General features: G+C 43.5%; 1 protein-coding gene across 1 annotated transcript in view; it reads right to left on the bottom strand.

Annotated features, from left to right (window-relative positions):
• Positions 1 to 19,543, bottom strand: part of LOC111147334 (ribosomal oxygenase 2) — a 30,809-nt gene that overhangs the window by 1,001 nt on the left and 10,265 nt on the right. Inside the window, exons 3-8 of the mRNA XM_022503330.1 lie at positions 13,418 to 13,537; positions 12,199 to 12,327; positions 6,965 to 7,068; positions 3,701 to 3,803; positions 3,098 to 3,269; positions 1,279 to 1,367 (exon numbers count right to left, since the gene is read on the bottom strand). Coding sequence (XP_022359038.1) covers positions 1,279 to 1,367; positions 3,098 to 3,269; positions 3,701 to 3,803; positions 6,965 to 7,068; positions 12,199 to 12,327; positions 13,418 to 13,537 — 717 coding nt within the window. The remainder of the gene's footprint in view (positions 1 to 1,278; positions 1,368 to 3,097; positions 3,270 to 3,700; positions 3,804 to 6,964; positions 7,069 to 12,198; positions 12,328 to 13,417; positions 13,538 to 19,543) is intronic.

The following is a 19,543-nucleotide window of genomic DNA, read 5'->3' as shown; positions in this document are numbered from 1 at the left end:
GTAAGAGTTGTCAACAACACAGTATTGAGGAGGTCAAACCAAGGAGGGTTCTCCAAAACAAAATTCAACACCAAGAATCTTTTTGGCACAAAGTTAGAATATATATATACACAAACTATATCCCTCAGATTTCTATTTGTGTATAGCAAATAGGCACTGGTCTTTTTTTAAGATGAAACAGTGTAGCTCATAGAGCATCATCAGAAATGTGGCTTAATGAAAAAGCAACTACTTACATATCAGCTTATCAATGAAACATTCAAGTTTCATTTAATCCAGCCAGCACTTTTTTTATATCCATATATGATATTCCCAGTTATAAGCTGGCAATTTATGAACACCACAGAGTGAATGCTACCTCTTGAGAAATACCGGCTGTGGGATCTATAAAAACTTCCAATTACTGTAGACTCCTGTCCATCCATCTTACACAGTGACCAGAACCTCAGTCCTTGTCACCTCAGATAAGGGTTACTAGGACCTTTTTTTTTTTTTTTTTTTTTAAGAATACAAGAAAGTTTTGAGGTTTTCTATATATACTATAAACCAGTCCTGTCCAGGTGTGACCCTGACGGCTGTGACAGTCTGGTTATGCACACATCTAGCTCCCCTCTCAGCCCCTCCAGTCACTCATGGAGTACCTCCCAAGATGGCTGGCCAAGAAGAAGAAGGTGAAGCCATAGCTCGAGGTCCTTAGGATTGTGCAGGGAGCTTTAGTAATAAATACGGAAGCTGTAACCCAGATCAAGTGAAGCCCAGGAATTTATCATTTCTAAAAGTTTTCCAGTTGAGTCTAGGATCAGTATGCCAGTTTTAGGAACCATGGGGCTAGGTGGCAAGGTTATGGATATAAATTTTCTTCTCCATGTCTAGAAGATAGAACATCAACAAAATCGTACATAATGACAGACTGGGCAAGGTACAGGATGGGAGAGTGCGTGAGGGAGGTGTGTGAACAAGGAAGGGTCTGCAGTTGTCTGAGCAAGTGCAGTATGGCCTGAACCAGAAGGCAGAGACCAGGCATCCATCACTGCATGAGGGAAATGAAGGAGGGATCTGTGGGCATGCGGGCCCACCACCAATGCCCAATAGGCAGGCATCCTTGGCATAGTGAGATCTGGGTACCCTCTGATGTAAAGTCAGGGCACTACGTTAGGAGGACAGACAGCTGCCCAGCGGGTCTGAAAAGTTAGGGGCCGTCTGTTAGTTTGATAACTTGAGGTCCGTGATGGAAATGTCCTGGGAGGAGAGGAGACCTCCTCCCCTCTGGATACTCACAGATTGATCCTGATCCGGCCCTACTGTGAGGATGGTGTGGTCTTTGAACTGCAATCTCACTGTGCTGTCCAACCTTGGTAACTGTCCACCTAGAAGACCCAGAGGAGGAAAGCCAGCCTTCACTAGAAAACCCAGGCTCAAATTTGTGTGCAGTGAATCCAAATGTGGGGTGCCCTCCAACTCTAGTATTGGCTTACCCCATATTTATGATACTGAAGTACAGTTTACAACCTTATGGAGCTCATTCTTACAGATCTAAACCAGGCCACAGAAGCAGAGTAGCTGTACCTTCTGCACCCAACACTGGCTTCCCCAAGTTCCAGCCTCCGTCTGCCGCTTGCTCTGTGTGTCAAACCCAGCAGTACAACAACTGAGTCCATACCACACCACCTCACCAAGGACTAGTTGTGTAATCCTAGAAACTTACCCCATCCATGGAGGTCAAGCATTGTGTTATGAAAGCCACCTAATTAAGCTCACAGAAAAAAAAGTCCTTTCCAAGTTGGATTTAACTTCATACAAAAGTTACCCACTAAAAAGAGACCAGACTTACGGGGTCATCTGGTTGAAGAAGGAGTCTTGAGGGAACATAGCGTTACAAACTCTAACGGCTAAGACAAGGAAGAGTTCTGGTAAGATATTCTGTGCTATAAGCTGATGCTCAGAAAACTGTTTTACTAAAGATTAAAATACATACGTTGGTAAAAATCTATTTTGAACAGGTGCAAAAACAAATTCTAAACTTCCCCAAAAGACGAAATTATAAAGTGGAATCAATTATTATAAAATTATAAAGTGGAATCAATGTTAAAGGTGACCTTACAGATTGTCTTATTTTAGTGGGTCTCAACCATGAGAAAGGAAGCTTTTATGAACCTTAGTAAAAATAATTGTCTCAACTCTACAGAGAAGGAGAAAAGCAGCAGGAGAGCTGGCCTGGCACTCAAAGCCCTGTCTCCGTGTCCTCCTGCTGAACACAGACCATTCCACAGAACACCAACATTCAACAAGGCTACTCTGAAAGGGCGAAGCAGAAGCAAGACCAGTCCAACATCATGTCCGAGCTCAAGTGAAAGCAAGAATACTGTCCAAACCTCAAAAATGACCCAATGCCCCTGTCCCGCTGATCTCCCTTACTGCCACCTCAGCCTCATTTCATCCCTCCTGCCTACACAAGACCAGATTCCTTATTTTCTGACGGCATCCATCCCAGAACAAAGCCCTGCTTTCTCAACCCTCCTGAAAAATCACCTAACTCAAGCTATAAATATAAATCCCTCCAAAAATCTTATACTGAGATGCCCCACAATTCCCAGCAGTGTGTGGTCTTCCCTGTTGTAACAAGTCCTAAATTCATCTGTCCCACTGCAGGAGTGTTGTACTGATGGCCTGCTATCACCACCTATCCAAAGGGTTAGGTCATTTGCAGCCTAAACTGGTCACAAAATAGTCACTTGGAACTCTGGGAATGTTAGTGACAACCTTGGGCATTCTTACATTTCACCCATCCTTGAGATAATCTTGCTGGAATTATTTTAGTGTTCAAGTTCTTAAAGCTTCCTGAAGATGGTGAATACCAGAGTGCCCATAAATACACACATTTCTCACCCACAATCACAGGACTCTTTCTCCCCATCATGCTGGGACGCAGGTTCTTTACAAAAAGACTTGTGAGATGCACGATCCCTAAAGCAACAGCACATCTCATCCAAACATAACATGCTAAAGATAGATCTAGGTCCACCTTAATTCTAAAATGCTGCTCACTTTCCACCTGTCCAAAGAGGAGCCCATCCAGGAAAGCCTTGAAATACCGCACCTGGTGTTGAAAGCTCCGCTGGGTCTCCCATATGGTAAGGGGGGAGTCTGTTCATAACAAAATCCTTCTTCATGTCAGCTGAAAGCAGCTCTTTGGTGCCCTCCAGCCGGTCGGCAAGGGTCCTCAGAAAGCCACTTAACCTTCTCCTCGCAACAGCCATGGCGTCCACCTGCTGGAAGGAGAAGTGAGTCCTGGCCCGAACTCCAGCAGGGCTTCCCGCGCATGTCCTGGTCTCCAGGGCAGCCCGTGGAGCGTCACCAGCCGGCATGGCCAGTGGGGCTCCTACGCAGGTCTCACGCCTGTGGACTGAAGCTACTGCTCTCCCTGTCACGGGACTCAGGTTCAGCATCTCCCTCAGCCAGCGTTCCCACCCTGCCCTCTAGTGCTCCCACGCAGTCTACACAACAGTCTCAGCCCTTCAGCTCCCACATAACGTGCAGCGCCGCGGTCTCTGCAAACCACGCATCGATGCAGGCAGCGCAGGAGGAGATGAGTTTGACTCCAGTGGGAAGAAGGATCCTGGAGTCCAGAGGAGGCAGGCCACAGCTTCTGCTGGCCCGGGCTGCCACTGCCCACCCCCCGACCCAAGTCTTTACTCCTTACCAGGAGCAGCTGCCGGGGTATGCCAGCCCGGAACTCCAGATCTTCCTTGGCAGTGTCGAATACAAGCCCTGAAATGGTGTCCAAAAGGAAATCTCCCCACGAACTGCAACATGAACCCAGAAAGAAAACTGTGAACACCCACGGAATCTACATAAAACACTGATTACTAGTAAATCCCAAAGCTACAAACTATATTCTGACTCCCCAGGCACAGTGAGTTCCATTAATTGGACATTACTCAGCACAAAAAAACTTGAAGGCCTTCATCAATCACACTGCTTCTCCCCCTCCCCTTTCCCAGACACTCAGGAGGAAAGTTAGAAGGTGGGAAGCTAGGCTTTAATTCACGACTTCTCTTAAAAGATACCACACAATCCTATACAGGTGTAAGTAGGAAGTTCAAGGGCCCAATTTATTTTTAATGTTTTCAGTTGTAACACAAAAATGTCTATGAGAGGAGCTCTGTAGGAAATTTTTAACAATCACAGGACCTAAAAAATAGTTTATATTAAAAAAATTCCAAAAGAAATACGTTTAGGGTAACAGCAAAATCCCTGGACTGTTATACATTATCTGAACTGTTAGACATTACATTTTCCTTTTTCCCTTATAAAAGAGGGGCACTCTTCCTCAGTGAAATATCCAACATCAATTAATTTCAAAACAGTCAATATGCAACTTGTTAACCCTAGCAGGGCTAGAAGGGTAGAATCCAGTGGCCAAAAATAACATCTAGGGATGAGCATCAGTGTTCAATTACCTGAATTTGTCTGGGCCATTTACAGTTGGAGCACTCCTAAATGTGTGCCACTGTAGAAACACTCTGTGGGGTTGCTCTCTTTAAATATTTCTAGCTATTTAAAATCTTCCCTCAGTATCACCAGATTTCAAATTGCTGGCTATGTGCAAAAATGGGAATTCACAGTATGACTTTTGCTTCTCACTCAGTAAGCAAAATTAACACTTTTATGCTTCCTTCCAAAAAAGTGTCAGAAGACAAAAGTCACATCAGTGACACTTTCCCTAAGATGTCTACCATTTGGTGCCCTCACACTTTGCAACTTAATGTTACACCCAGCCTCACATCTGACTGAATGAGCCGCCTCCTGGAGATCTTTTACCAGCACAAAAAGAAGCTCTTCTTTTGCAGGGTCATAGGTGAAATTGTGTGGCAGTTGCTCATGAAGAGAGGTCATTGCAGTTAAACTGAGCTCTGTGCTCTTGTTAGAGTCAGAATGGATCTTGGGCCAAAATTTGAGATTAATATCTCTTGAGGGGTTCACTTTGGCAAAACCGTCAAATTAACCTGCTGCTGTCCCAGATCCCAGACACTCCCAGGAACTGACCCTTGAGAGGGTTTAGGGAAAGGCCCCAATCCTCACCGTGCCAGTGCTGTCAGGGGTACCAGGCCCACGGCACAGGGACATCTCTGGGGAGCAATGGTTCTTGAGTTCCAGTTTGTCCCATTCTAGCTCCAGCACCACTGATAAAGGCACAGGTCAGCGTCTGACCTGAGACTCCTCAATTACGGTGCCTGTCCACCTCCCCTGCTGACCAGAGAAGGCACGTGTGGGACCCAGGGGCAGCCCACCAGATCTTTGCTCTTGGGATTAGAAAATAGTTTAGCAGAAGTAGAAGCTATTAGATTCAGGGAGATAAAGGGAGGTCAGATAAGCAACTGATGACGGCTTATGGATGAGTCAATGGTATGAGTAAATAGGAGATGAGGAAGGAAAACAAGTGCACAAAAAGCCACTGACTAGAAAACTAGTTGGAGGCATCAAGTGAATGCAAAAGACAGAGAATCCCAGAATGGGGGAGTAGCTGAGTCACATTAACGGCAGGACACCAGAAGCTACACAGACACCCACAGGGCCAAACTGGCTGCCAAGGCCCAGAGCTGCTTGACACCCACTATGAACTTCTGGTTCCAGCCTCCCTGGGGCTAGCCCTTCTCCAGTTCTTACGACCCCACTCCCCCAATTTTTCCTGCTCTTCTTGAGCCTGCCGCGATGACCTTCTGTTCCTGGCTATGCCTAGTGACAGTGAGAAGAGCCTTTTTCATAAAGGAAGCATAACACAAGCTTTGGCCTACTTGTGGGCAGCGACTACACTAACTATAGGCCAGGCTCCAGCTAGTTGCTTTGGTCAGCCTCTTAAACACATGGGTTCATGTCACCCAGAAAAGCCAGATGAGGAAGAAGTCATGCTTACTTGTTTTGCAGGTTATGGCTCTGAAGGTAGGAGGGGACCTGCTGTCCACTGGGACTGGGATGCCTCTCCTACCCTGACCATCTGACCCACCTCTGCTTTCTCATCCTTTAAGACTCACTCAGCCTGGGTGTCATTCCTGAAGCCTTCCCTGTGCTCCTCAGGAGTCTCCTCTGCACACCCATGATGGAATTATCCCACTGCTAACTATTTCCCAGTCCGTCTCCCCTCCCACCACCACTTCCAGAGCGCAAGTTCTTTCCAAGCGCCTTCAGTCCCAGGCCGCATTCCCAGCAACTGCACAGGGTCTGGTGCTTGCACGCTGCAGGGTGGCGACGACTGGTAGGTGCTAGGAAGGTGGCTGCTGGCAGGAAACTGCTCACAGGGAGGCTGCCGCTGCCCAGGTCCTGTGAGGCAGCACTCACCAAAATGGAACACGGTTTTAATTAGAACTGTGTTCAGCACATGTGCTTTTAGGTCTCACTGTTCCAGACTTCCTTTCCTACTCAATTTCATGAACTTTATAAAAAGTGGAACCCTTAAAAGAGATCTGGAGGTTTCAGTGGATACAGAGTTTCTGTGTGGGGTGATGAAAATGTTTTGGAAACAGTGGTGATGGTTGCACAACAGTGTGAATATAATTAATGTCACCAAATTGTACAGTTAAAAATGGTTAAAGTGGCATATTCTATGTTATAAATATTTAACTGTAATAAGAAAATGTTAGAGAGGCCACAAGCCCAGCCTGGCTTCACTAACACAGCACCGCAGCTGTGGTTCTTTCTTCCCGAACTCTGGGAGCCTCATGGGGCAACTCCCAATGTTCTATACGATTAGGCTCAGGATGTTCCCAGGAGGAACCCCAGATAGACCTGCAGCATGGGCAGGACTCTATAAAGGAAATGGAAGTTAGCAAGGGAGCCTGAAGGAAACCTCTGAGGTTGGAAAAAACAGGACAGCAGTGGCCAACCCCCTCATTCCCTTCTGCATGTGGCTGCCATGGGCCACAACTTGAGCTTCCCTGGGATGGACGGCTGGGAGGAGAGTGTTTACTTGTTCTGGTAGGTGCTGATGGTCACGTGAGTGGAGTGGGCCAGCCCTGGAGGAGTGTCCGCTTGATGAATGGTCCCTCTGGGAAAGTACAGGAAATCACCTGGCTGAAGGAAATTAAAATAAATAAATAAATAAATAAATAAAGAGAGAAGGGAGTTAATAAGGAGGGTGTCTTTTCAATCCTCCATGTCTTAAAGAGACAAAAATAGGCTCTGGGTTTCAGTCTTCCATTCTAGAAACCTACTTTGTGATTCCTGAGGTGGTCTGTGTGCTGGGCTCCTGGGGTCCCACTAGTCTAGCTTCACCATGCCTGTGAGCCTGTCATTGTGAACCCCAAACCTGGAGAGGGTTTCAGTACCCACTTTCTTTACTCACAAGCTAAGAGCAGGTACACTGAAACTGTCCTGCCCCAATCCAGGGATCAAGCAGGTGACACCCGGGAAGCCTGCACCCTCCCCTGTCTACCCTTCAAGTGGTGGAGTGAAGAGTAGGAGCCTTACAGTCAAACAGACATTGCCACTTACAGGCTAGTGACCCCAGGAAATTACTGAACCCCCCTAAGCCTCAGCTCCTCCACCTATAAAACAGAGGCACCGGCCCAACAATCACAGACTTATTTTCAGGATTAAAGGAGATGACATCTCCAGAGTTCCTGGAGCCATGACGGCAGGAGGTTGTACTGTAATTACTCTTCTACCTGCCACCGCCCCGCCCCCAGCAAGTTGGTGAGCTCTTCTAGGCAGGGTCAAGGTCCTTTATGTATTCCCCAGAGCCTAAGCCACCAAAGCATCAGGTATACAACAGAGGCTCAATGAATGTTTAACCCTTTTCTTGAACCTAAAAACTAGATGTGAGGGAAGATTAGTCACTCTCTTGGGCAGGTGAACCTCTTCTCTGTCCCAGGTCTCGCCCAAGCCAGGGGACAGAAGTATCCTTCCTAAATCACTCCAGAGGCTACACCCTCCCTAATCCCACCTGGATTAAAAAAAAAAAAAAAAAAAAAAAATCTGCCACCACAGGAAGCAGTCAGCTCACTGGTGAAGAGCATGGGCCCTGCAGAGGCAGCTCAAGAAATAGCAGATTTAAACAAAACAAAACAAAACAAAACAAAACAAAACCTTTCTTAATGTTAAGATTTTCCTTAAAGCAAGAAACAATATACAATTAAACATATTCGTGAGCGCTATCTTGGTGGTTCATGCACCCCGAATGACACCAAGATGACAGGGAAATTACTCCTTCAAGCAAATGCTTTACTCACAATTATACCTATCACTCACTCACTGTCTCTGCATCACCCCTCTGAATGGGACCTTCATTTGTGCATTTATTCATACCACAAACATCTGACTAACCAATCTCCATCCTCGTCCCTTGCCAGGCACCATGCTAGGCACTGGGGATAGAGTGGTAAACAAAACAAGGCCTGCCCTTTGGTAGTTCATTCAAGACAAAGAGCAAACATTTGAGGAGAAAGAAGAGTCAACGGATACCATAAAAACATTCTAGTGGAGCCAGGCAGATAAAGCAGTAAATAAATAAGGTCCAGTGGTGGTAAATGCAATGAAAATGAAAGAAGCAGGAAGGAGAGGAATGAAGCATATGGGAGTGGGGGGTCAGGGTGTGCCTGGGGTAATGGGTGCCATTTTTATTCAGGATGGGCACTGAAACCTCACTCTGCTACAATGACATTTCAATTGAGACTTTAGGAAATGAGCAAGCCAGCATGGGACTACCTGGGCAGAAAAGATTCCAGGGAGAGGGAAGAGCAGCATAAAGGTCCTGAGGTTGAAAATGTGCTTGGCACCTTTGAAAAGCATTGGTCAACGTGGTAGGAGAGTAGTGAGGGTGGAAATGATGGGCGATGAAGTGAGAAGGCAGCAGAGGGGCCAGATGACGGGGCATTCTGGGCTGTTTTAAGGATTTCGGCTTTTATTCTAGATTTAAAAGAAAGGGCAAAGGGTTCAATGGCTCTCAAAAGGAGGTCTGGGCAAAGGGTTTAATGGAACTCGAAAGGATCATATGGTTGCTACGTCAGAAAAGTCTGCAGTGGGGATACCAAATAGGAGGCTTTTGTATAGATCCACATCCAAGGATTTTATCCTGAACAAGCAGGAAAATGGAGAGCCAGTTACAGGAAAGGAGGCTAGGGAGAGGGTGGGAAATGGGAATTTACTTTGCAGAATATTAAATTGGCAATATCTTTTACCTTTTTAGTGAAGATATTAAGTAGGTAGCTGGATATAAGTCTAGTGTTTAGATACGTAGGCTAGAGACAGAACATAGCACAGAAAATATGACAGTCTAGAGGGAATTTAAAACCATGGGAGTAGGTATGGATTGAGGAAAGAGGTCCAGGAAATAAGCCCTGGCACCCTAACTTTCAGAGACGCAAAGACTGAGGGCAAAAGAGCAAAGGAGAATGAAGAACAGCCAGTAGGTGGGCAAGAGAAGAGAGGGTGGCATCCCGGAAGCCCAGTGAGGAAGGCAGGAATGACCCACTGTGTCCAGCAAGGCTGACAGGGGGCTGCTGGATGCAGACTCAGAGGTAAGCACTATACTGGTCTTGACAACATGGAGGCCCCCAGTAACCTTGGGGAGAATGGTTCTGGAGGAATGGAGGAAAGCCTGGTGGGAGGAGTGCCCAAGAGCAGGAAAGAAGACCAGGAATGGTGACAGGGTCCCTACTGTCTACGTCCTAACCCCAGGCACCTATGAATATTTAGGGCACATGGACAAGGCCAATGAAGGCTGCTGGCAGGGAAATTATTCCAGATTATCCAGACAGGTACTTAAAAGTGGAAGAGGGTACGGCAAGAGAGAACCAGAGATGGCAGTGGGAGAAAGGCGAGGCTCTGCGTTGCTGGCTTTGCAGATGGAGGAGGGGCCATGAGCCAAGGAATGCAGGCGGCCTCTGGAAGCTGGAAAAAGCATGGAAATGAATTTTCCCCTAGAGGCCCTGGAAGGAATCAGTCCTGCCAACACATGATTTCAGCCAAGTGAAACCAAATCCCTTTTGTACTGCTGAATTGCACAACTGTAAGTTAATAAATCTGTGTTGTTTTAAGCCACTGAATTTGTGAGAATTTGTGGGAATTTGATAAGTAGCAATAAATATGTTGACATAGAGCCATCTCTTCCAAGGAGTTTCATTACAAAGAGGCACTGAAACATATTTTTTAATTCTTACAACCTACAAGGTAACTATTAGGATCTCCTTTTCAAAAAAGGAGAAACTGAGACTGAGATAAATAAGATGCCCAAGAATGCACAGCTCTTAAGTAACAGCAGCTGAATTCAAACCTAGGTGTGTCAGATCCCAAACCAGAGTGGTGTTTCCATCGTAGGAGGGGGTCTTCATCCTGAGACCCTGGGTTTGGTGACCCTCATTGTGGCCTTCATGCCCTCCCCACCCAGAGTGACTCAGCTTCTCTGTTTCATACACTGGGCATTTACACAAGATTTCATTTGAAGAGCATCACTGATTTAAACCCCACATGTATATAGACATGCAACTTGAATAAAAACCCATAGTACACAATGCTTGTTTCTCCTCCCAGGAGACTCAGGGCTGCTCTTAATGAACTGAGACAGGATGGGTGTGATTAATGGGCATCACCACACCTCCTCCCAGTCTCCCAGAACTGCCTCCCAGAACCCACACCATCTATACCTGAAGACCACTAGGAAGACCAACTTTCTTGGGCATAGCAAGTAGCCAGTCATCAGGCTAGGTAACTCAGCGCTGGCCTCAGACACCATGGACAGCTTAGTCTATGGCCTAAAAATAATCAACCAAGAGCCTATTAGACATGCTTCACCAAGAGAGAGGGTTGGGGAACTCTTTCTCTAAAGGGCTCCATAGTAAATAGTTGTGGTTCGCAGGTCACGTGATCTCCATGGCAACCAGCCAACCCTGCAGGTGCGATGTGAAGGCAGCCCTAGATGGCAAATAAGAAAGGGATGTGGCTGTGTTCCAGTAAACTTGATTTTCAAAAAAAAGGCAACAGGGCATATATTTGGCCCATGGGCCATAGTTTGCTGACTGCTGACCAAGAACTTAAAAAAAAAAAAAAAAAAAAAGTACCTTTAATTGTATTTATTCAAATCTCCTGTAATATAAACACACATCTACAAAAGGAGATTATTTCTCCCAGTCACAGGCAAACAGGAAAAGCTTTTGAAATCAAGAAAGGGCCATAAAGTATTGAGTAATAACTAATTACAAGTCCAAGACACAAGAAATGCAACAATAATAACTATATGCAAGTCTATCAGGTTGGTAGAATTTTTGGAATGATTTGAGCTATTTTATCTTAATTCAACATATAAAGTTGAATTACGAACCTATTCTTATCCCTCTATGATTTTTTTCTCAGAAGTCTCACCTGCTAGGGATAGGCTGTGATCCTAGCCAGGCTAACTGCTCAAAGACAGACTCTCTATAGCAAGAGGCCAGCGAACTAGTCACCATGATCAAGCCACCTGGCTTCCTGGAGGAAGATTCCTTAATTACTATATGCAAAAGACTACTACTCTTCTTTTGGTGACTATACACAGGGAGAAGGCGAGGGAGTTCAGAGAGTCTACTGTACTATCAGGAGGAAAGTGGGTCATGCTAGAATTTCACCAACAAAAAAAACTAAGGGGTCCCTGGCTGTGCTCTGCCTAAGTAAGCTATAGCCAGGTCCCGAGGGCTGGCTTAGATTTGGTGAAGCCGCCCAAGGCCAAACCTCCCACTTCTACTCTGGAGAAGTTGGTGATCAGCCAATTCACAATCCATTCGTGTTGAACTTGGATTATATTTGGAGACAGGTTGTTTGGAAAATGAACTTAACATTTCCTCAGTCGTTCTACAGGTACAAACACCAAGTCTCCTTTAGAAGCTGCACGTGCTGGGTGCCTGGGTGGCTCAGTGGGTTAAGCCTCTGCCTTTGACTCAGGTCATGATCTCAGAGTCCTGGGATCGAGTCCCACATCGGGCTCTGCTCTGCAGAGAGCCTGCTTTCTCCTCTCTATATCCACCTGCCTCTCTGACTACTTGTGATCTCTCTGTCAAATAAATAAATAAAATCTTTAAAAAAAAAAACAAAAAAGAAGCTGCACGTGCTAACGAGCGAGAGCCAGCCCGACCCCACACTCTTGCATATATTCTCACAGGGACCACTGAACACACACTAAAACCCAAACTGAAACCTGTGTCAGGAGCAGCAGCCAGGACGGAAGTCCTGTACCTTCAACGTGAACTCGTGGGTCGGCCTCCCAATCTTGTCCTCGGACTCCACGCTGTACTCCCGGGCCAGGGGCACAGTCGGATGGTAGAGACGCCAGTGTTTCTCTCCTTCCAGCTGCAGGATGAAGACCTACAGAGAGCCACAGGGCCCAGGAGTTTCAGTGAGCTTCCTGACAACTCACGTGGCAGAGCGGTGCTAGAGGATTAGCCCTCCAAAGGCGCAGATGGATTACAAGTTTCAGATAAAAAATAAAAATGAGAGATTAGTGAGGCATTTCACTCTACACTTAAAAGTTGCCACCGCCAGTTTCCACTTTTAAAAACAGGTAATCATGAGCCCCGATACTGGAAGGATATTCATTCTCTTCACTGTAATAAAGCCTCACTGGGTTCTTTATATCCCCTCATCTCCTGCCTTTAAATCTTCCATCAGACAGCTGAAAGCCCATAATCTCTGATGGAAAAGCCAAGCTTCATATATTCCTCAGGGTCTAAAATCCTGAATATCATCTTTGGCAGACAGGAACTCTTCAAGTTTTTTATTCTTCATTCAGCCAAAGGTATCTCAAAGTTCTGCTTAAAATATTAACAACAAAACCAAAAACTTTTAGGCAATGTATTGGTATGAAAGTGCTTTCAAAGGGGCGAAAAGGAGCTTTTTACTAATAACTCTGTGTTCATAACCTGTCTTAGCAAAAAAGGAAAGCAACAGACTCCCTAGGCCAAAGAGTTAACTTGTTTGGCAGCCACATGACAGTGAACCAACACTTGTCAAGGGGCCAGACCTTAAGTGAAACCATGACCTTCGTTCAAGCTGCCCCGAGAATTTCACAAATGGAAAAAATTATCTATTTTTGGCAGCTCCAGAAAAAGGACAAAATGAAAGCAGATGTAAGGATTACTTGTGACCTCACTTTACTAAACCCTTACATTGTGAAATTAGAGAAAAAGCCAATCACGCTTTTCTATAGACAGACTCAATAAATACCTGTTCATAGGAGTGTGTAGCTCTTTATATTAGTAAACCTAGGAACCACCTCTCCCCTTTGAGAAGGAGCAGGAAACCAGTTTGGTGAATTGATCTGACCCAACATCTAGGTGAGGTTAAGATCTCTGGGACCACACAGCAAGAAGGACAGGGAGCTGAACTGAATCCCAACATCTAACTCAGTCACTCGCAATGACTCCTTCCCTGAGCAGAACAATTTTCTTCCTCTTACCTCCACATCATCATAATGGGGTGGGAGGCCCTGGGATCCTGCAGGGGTTATATACACATTCGAGCCAACCAAGGAGCCAAAGTAGCATTCTAGCTTCTCCTGGATCCTCCAAAGCTCATCCTTAAAAAGAAAGTAAGGAAGAAAGGTGGAAGAAGAGGTGAAAAATATGTCAGAAACAAGAGCAAGAACATGTTCTTATTCACTTAGCAAGTCTTTACTGCACAGCTATCATGTTCCAGATACCTGAGAATTCAGCAGTGAAAGAGCCAATAGCTCTGTGCTCAAGAAGCTCCCATCCTGAAGATGGTGGAGGAGTAGGAGATCTAAATTTCATCGGGTCCCAGGAATCATCTAGATAGTTATCAAACCATTCTGAACACCTAAAACTCAATAGGAGATCAAAGAAAAGAATAGCAGCAATTCTAAGAACAGAAAAGCGACCACTTTCTGGAAAGTAGGATGTGCAGAGAAGTGAATCCGAGGCAACATACAGGAAAATAGTCCATGGGGGGAGGGGCCGGCTCCCAGCAAGCGGTAGAGAAGCACAGCACAAAATCAGAACTTTTAGAAGTCTACTCCACTGAGGGATGTTGCTCCGGTGGCGGCAGGGGGGGCCCTCATGGGGACAGTGTGGTCTCAGGACCCTCAGGGTCACAGAAAGACTGGGGGTACCTGAAAGTGGCAGAGCCCCCAGTATTACAGTAGGGAAGCTGGCTGCAGAGACAGAACCGAGGAGTGGGCTCTCACCTCAGGGTTGCCATAAACCATGATTTCTGGCATCGTTGGGCCACTGCTCTTCAAGCAGTGACCCCACAAATGGCAGATCTGAGGAGACTCCTTCCTTCCCTCTCTGGGAGGAGCAGTGCGGGAGCACGCTGTAGGAATCTGCTGGGTTTGGAGACTCCAAACAGGGTTGTGTGCCAGAGACAGAAACACTTGGTCACAGGATGGGAGAGCACAGAGTGCAACCGGAGACCAGGGAGACAAGAGTGATTGACTGTTTTTCTCTGCGGGTGCAGTGAGGAGTAGGGCTCTGAACTCTTGGCTCCTATGGGCTAGAAATTTGAGGCCGCTATCCTCATTCCCGTCCTCTAAAGTTGTATGCAAAGAATTCAGGAAACAAAAGCTACAGAGGCAAACCCACACAGATTACTTAGCCTGGCCCCTGGCAAGGGCGGTGAAGTTCCACTGAGGACAAACACATCTGCGAATCACTGCAACAGGCCCCTCCCCCAGAAGATCAACAAGAATATCCAGTGAAGACCAAGTTCAAGATTAATGAGAACAGCGGAACTCCAGACATAGGGGAACATAGCACATAGAATTCATGGCTTTTCCTCCATGATTCTTTAGTCTTTCAAAGTTAAATTTCTTAAATTTTATTTTTTTCTTACTCTATTTTTGTTAATTTTTCCTCTTTCCTATTTTAACCTTTTTAACCTATTTTATCTTATCAATACCATTTTAAAAATCTTTCTTTTCTTTTCTTTTTTTTTTTTAAAGATTTTATTATTATTTGACAGACAGAGATCACAAGTAGGCAGAGAAGCAGGCAGAGAGAGAGGAGGAAGCAGGCCCCCTGCTGAGCAGAGAGCCTGATACGGGGCTCGATCCCAGGACCCTGGGATCATAACCTGAGCCGAAGGCAGAGGCTTTAACCCACTGAGCTACCCAGGCGCCCCTTAATTTTCATTTTTATAATAATACTCTGTCCCTCTATTGTATTTAACCTTATTTTTTGTATACATGGTAAATTTTACTTTCTTTAAAATTTTGGTATACAGTTTCTTCTAACAGATCAAAATATACCCTAAATCTAATGTATGGGTTTGTTCTAGTCTCCAGGCCAATCACATTCTCTTCTTTCTTTCTTTCTTTTTTTCTTTATTCAACCAACTTCTTGTCTTATCAATTCTTTTTTAGAATCTTTTTTCATTTCCATCTTTACAGTCATATTCCATTCCTTCATCATGTTTATTTTTGTATACATATGTTTTTCATTCTTTATATGTTTTCTTTCTATATATGTTTTTCTTTCTTTAAAATTTGGGAAGGTAGTTTCTTCTAACAGACCAAAATACACCCAAAATCAAGTGTGTGGCTCTGTTCTAAATCATATATATACATATATATAAGCATATATATGTATGTGTACATATATATATAAGCATATATATGTATGTGTGTGTGTGTATTTTTCTCCTTCTTTCTCCTTTCTTTTCTCCCCAATTTCAGGTCTCTTCTGATTTGCTTAGAGTATATTTTTCTGGGGTCCTTGCTACCCTTTTAGTATTTTTTCTCTCCTTCATCTATTCTTATCTGGGTAAAATGACAAGGCAGGAAAACTCACCTCAAAAGCAAAGAACAAGAGGCAGTACTGACGGCTAGGAACCTAATCAATACGGACATTAGTAATATGTTAGAACCAGAGTTCAGAATGACGATTATCAAGATGCTAGCTGGGCTTGAAAAAAGCATAGCAGATACTAGAGAATCCCTTTCCAGAGGGGGGAAGAAAAAAACCCTTTCTGGACAAATAAAAGAACTAAAACCTAACCAAGTTGAAATCTAAAAAGCTATTAATGAGGTGCAATAAAAAATGGAGGCTCTTAACTGCTAGGATAAATGAGGCAGAAGAGACAATTAGTGATACAGAAGACCAAATGATGGAGAATAAAGAAGCTGAGAAAAAGAGAGACAAACAACTACTTGACCATGAGGGGAGAGCTCGAGAGATAAGTAATACAATATTAGAATAACTGGGATCCCAGAAGAAGAAGAAAAAGAGAGAGAGGGGCAGAAGATATATTAGAGCAAATTACTGTGCAGAATTTCACTCATTTGGCTAAGGGAACAAGCATCAAAATCCAGGAGACACACAGAAACCCTCTCAAATTCAATAAAAATAGGTCAACACCTTGTCATCTAATAGTTAAACTCACAAGTCTCAGTGACAAAGAGAAAATCCTGAAAGTAGCTCAGAACAAGAAGTCTGTAACACACAATGGTAGAAATTTTAGATTGGGAGCAGACCTATCCACAGAGACCTGGCAGGCCAGAAAGGACTGGCATGATACATTCAGAGCACAAAATGAGAAAAATATGCAGCCAAGAATACTATATCCAGCTAGACTATCACTGAAAATAAACGGAGAGATAACAAACTCCCAGGTCAAACAAAAACTAAAAGAATTTGCAAACACCAAACCAGTCCTACAGGAAATATTGAAAGGCATCCTCTAAACAAAGAGAGAGCCTAAAAGTAATAGAACAGAAAGGAACAGAGACAATATACAGTAATAGTCACCTTATAGACAATACAATGACACTAAATTCATATCTTTTGATAGTTACCTTGAATGTAAATGTGCTAAATGCCTCTAGTCAAAAGACACAGGATATCAAAATGGATTAAAAAAAAAAAACAAGACCCACTGATATGCTGTCTGCAAGAAACTCATTTTAGACCCAAAGACACCTCCAGATTTAAAGTGAGGAGGTGGAAAACAATTTACCATGCTAATGGACACCAAATGAAAGCTGGGGTGGCGATCCTTTTATCAGATAAATTAAATTTTAAGCCAAAGACCACAATAATAGATGAGGAAGGACATTATATCAATCTTAAAAGGTCTATCCAACAAGAAGATCTAACAATTTTAAATATCTATGCCCCTAACATGGGATCAACCAATTATATAAGCCAATTAATAACAAAATCAAAGAAACACATTGACGATAATATGATAATAGTAGGGGACTTTAACAGCCCCCTTACTGAAATGGCCAGATAATCTAAGCAAAAGATCAGCAAGGAAATAAAGGCTTTAAATGACACAATGGACCAGATGGACATCACAGATATATTCAGAACATTCCATCCCAAAGCAACAGAATACATATTCTTCTCTAGTGCCCATGGAACATTCTCCAGAGTAAATCATATCCTGAGTCACAAATCAAGTCTCAACTGGTATCAAAAGACTGGGATCATTCTCTGCATATTTTTGGACCACAGTGCTTTGAAACTAGAACTCAACCACATGAAGAAAGCTGGAAAGAACTCATATACAAGGAGGCTAAAGAGCACCCTACTAAAGAATGAATGGGTCAACCAGGAAATTAAAGAAGAATTGAAAAAATTCACAGAAACAAATGAAAATGAAAATACAACTGTTCAAAATCTGTGGTACACAACAAAGGTGGTCCTGAGAGGAAAGTATACAGCAATACAAACTTTTCTCAAGAAACAAGAAAGGTCTCAAGTATACAACCTAACACTACACCTAAAGGAGCTAGAGAAAGAACAGCAAAGAAAGCCTAAACCCAGCAGGAGAAGAGAAATAATAAAGATCAGAGCAGAAACCAATGAAATAGAAACCAAAAGAACAGTAGAACATATCAATGAAACTAGGAGTTGGTTCTTTGAAAAATTAATAAGATTGATAAACCCCTGGCCAGATTTACCCAAAAGAAAAAAGAAAGGACCCAAATTAACAAAATCATGAATGAAAGAGGAGAGATCACAACCAACACCAAAGAAATACAAACAATTATTACGACCAACTATACACCAGCAAATGTGACAATCTGAAAGAAATGGATGCATTCCTAGAAGCATATAAACTACCAAAACCGAACCAGGAAGAAATAGAAAACCTGAACAGATCCATAACCAGTAAGGAGATTGAAGGAGTCATCAAAAATCTCCCAACAAGAGCCCAGGGCCAGATGACGTCCCAGGGGAATTCTACCAAACATTTAAAGAAAAATTAATACCTATTCTCCTGAAACTGTTCCAAAAAGTAGAAATGGAAGGAAAACTTCCAAACTCACTTTATGAGGCTTTACCTTGATCCCAAAACCATACAAAGACCCCATCAAAAAGGAGAATTACAGACCAATACCCCTGATGAACACACATGCAAAAATTCTCACCAAAATACTAGCCAATAGTATCCAACAGTACACTAAAAGGATTATTCACCACAACTAAGTGGGATTTATTCCTGGGCTTTAAGGTTGGTTCAATATCTGCAAATCAATGTGATAGAATACATTAATAAAAGAAAGAACAATAACCATATGATCCTCTCAATAGATGCTTAAAAGCATTTAACAAAGTACAACATCCTTTCTTGACTAAAACTCTCCACAGTGTGGGGATAAAGGGTACATACCTCAATATCATCAAAGGTATGAAAAACCCACAGCAAATATCATTCTCAATGGGGAAAAACTGAGAGCTTTTTTACTAATTTCAGGAACACGGCAGGGCTGTCCACTATCACCACTGCTATTCAACACAGTACTAGAAGTCCTAGCCTCAGCAATCAGACAACAAAAAGAAATAAAAGGCATCCAAGTCGGCCAAGAAGTCAAACTCTCACTCTTTGCAGATGATATGATACTATATGTGGAAAACCCAAATGACTCCACTCTAAAACTGTTAGAACTCATATAGGAATTCAGTAAAGTTTCAGGATATAAAGTCAATGCACAGAAATCAGTTGCATTTCCATACACCAACAGTAAGACAAAAGAAAGAGAAATTAAGGAGTCAATCCCATTTACAATTACACCCAAAACTATAAGATACCTAAGAATAAACCTACCCAAAGAGGCAAAGAGTCTATAATCAGAAAACTATAAAGTACTAATGAAAGAAATTGAGGAAGACACAAAGAAATGGAAAAACATTCCATGCTCATAGATTGAAAGAAAAAAATATTGTGAAAATGCCTATGCTACCTAAAGCAATCTATGTATTTAATGCAATCCCTATCAAAATACCATCAATTTTTTTCAAAGAAAGACAATAAATAATCCTAAAATTTATATGAAACCAGAAAAGGCCCTGAATAGCCAGAGGAATGTTAAAAAAGAAAGCCAAAGTTGGTGGCATAGCAATTCCAGACTTCAAGCTCTATTACAAAGCTGTAATCATCAAGATGGTATGGTACTGGCACAAAAACAGACACACAGATCACTGACATAGAATACAGAGCTCAGAAATGGACCCTCACCTCCATGGTCAACTAATCTTCGACAAAGCAGGAAAGAATGTCCAATGGAAAAGAGACAGTCTCTTCAACAAATGGTGTTGGGAAACTTGGACAGACACTG

This window comes from Enhydra lutris, unplaced genomic scaffold, assembly GCF_002288905.1.
Source record: "Enhydra lutris kenyoni isolate GAN:26980312 unplaced genomic scaffold, ASM228890v2 scaffoldscaffold2, whole genome shotgun sequence".
Lineage (NCBI taxonomy): Eukaryota > Metazoa > Chordata > Mammalia > Carnivora > Mustelidae > Enhydra > Enhydra lutris.
The sequence above is the reverse complement of the archived record's forward strand: the minus strand, read 5'-3'. Positions and strand labels throughout refer to the sequence as shown.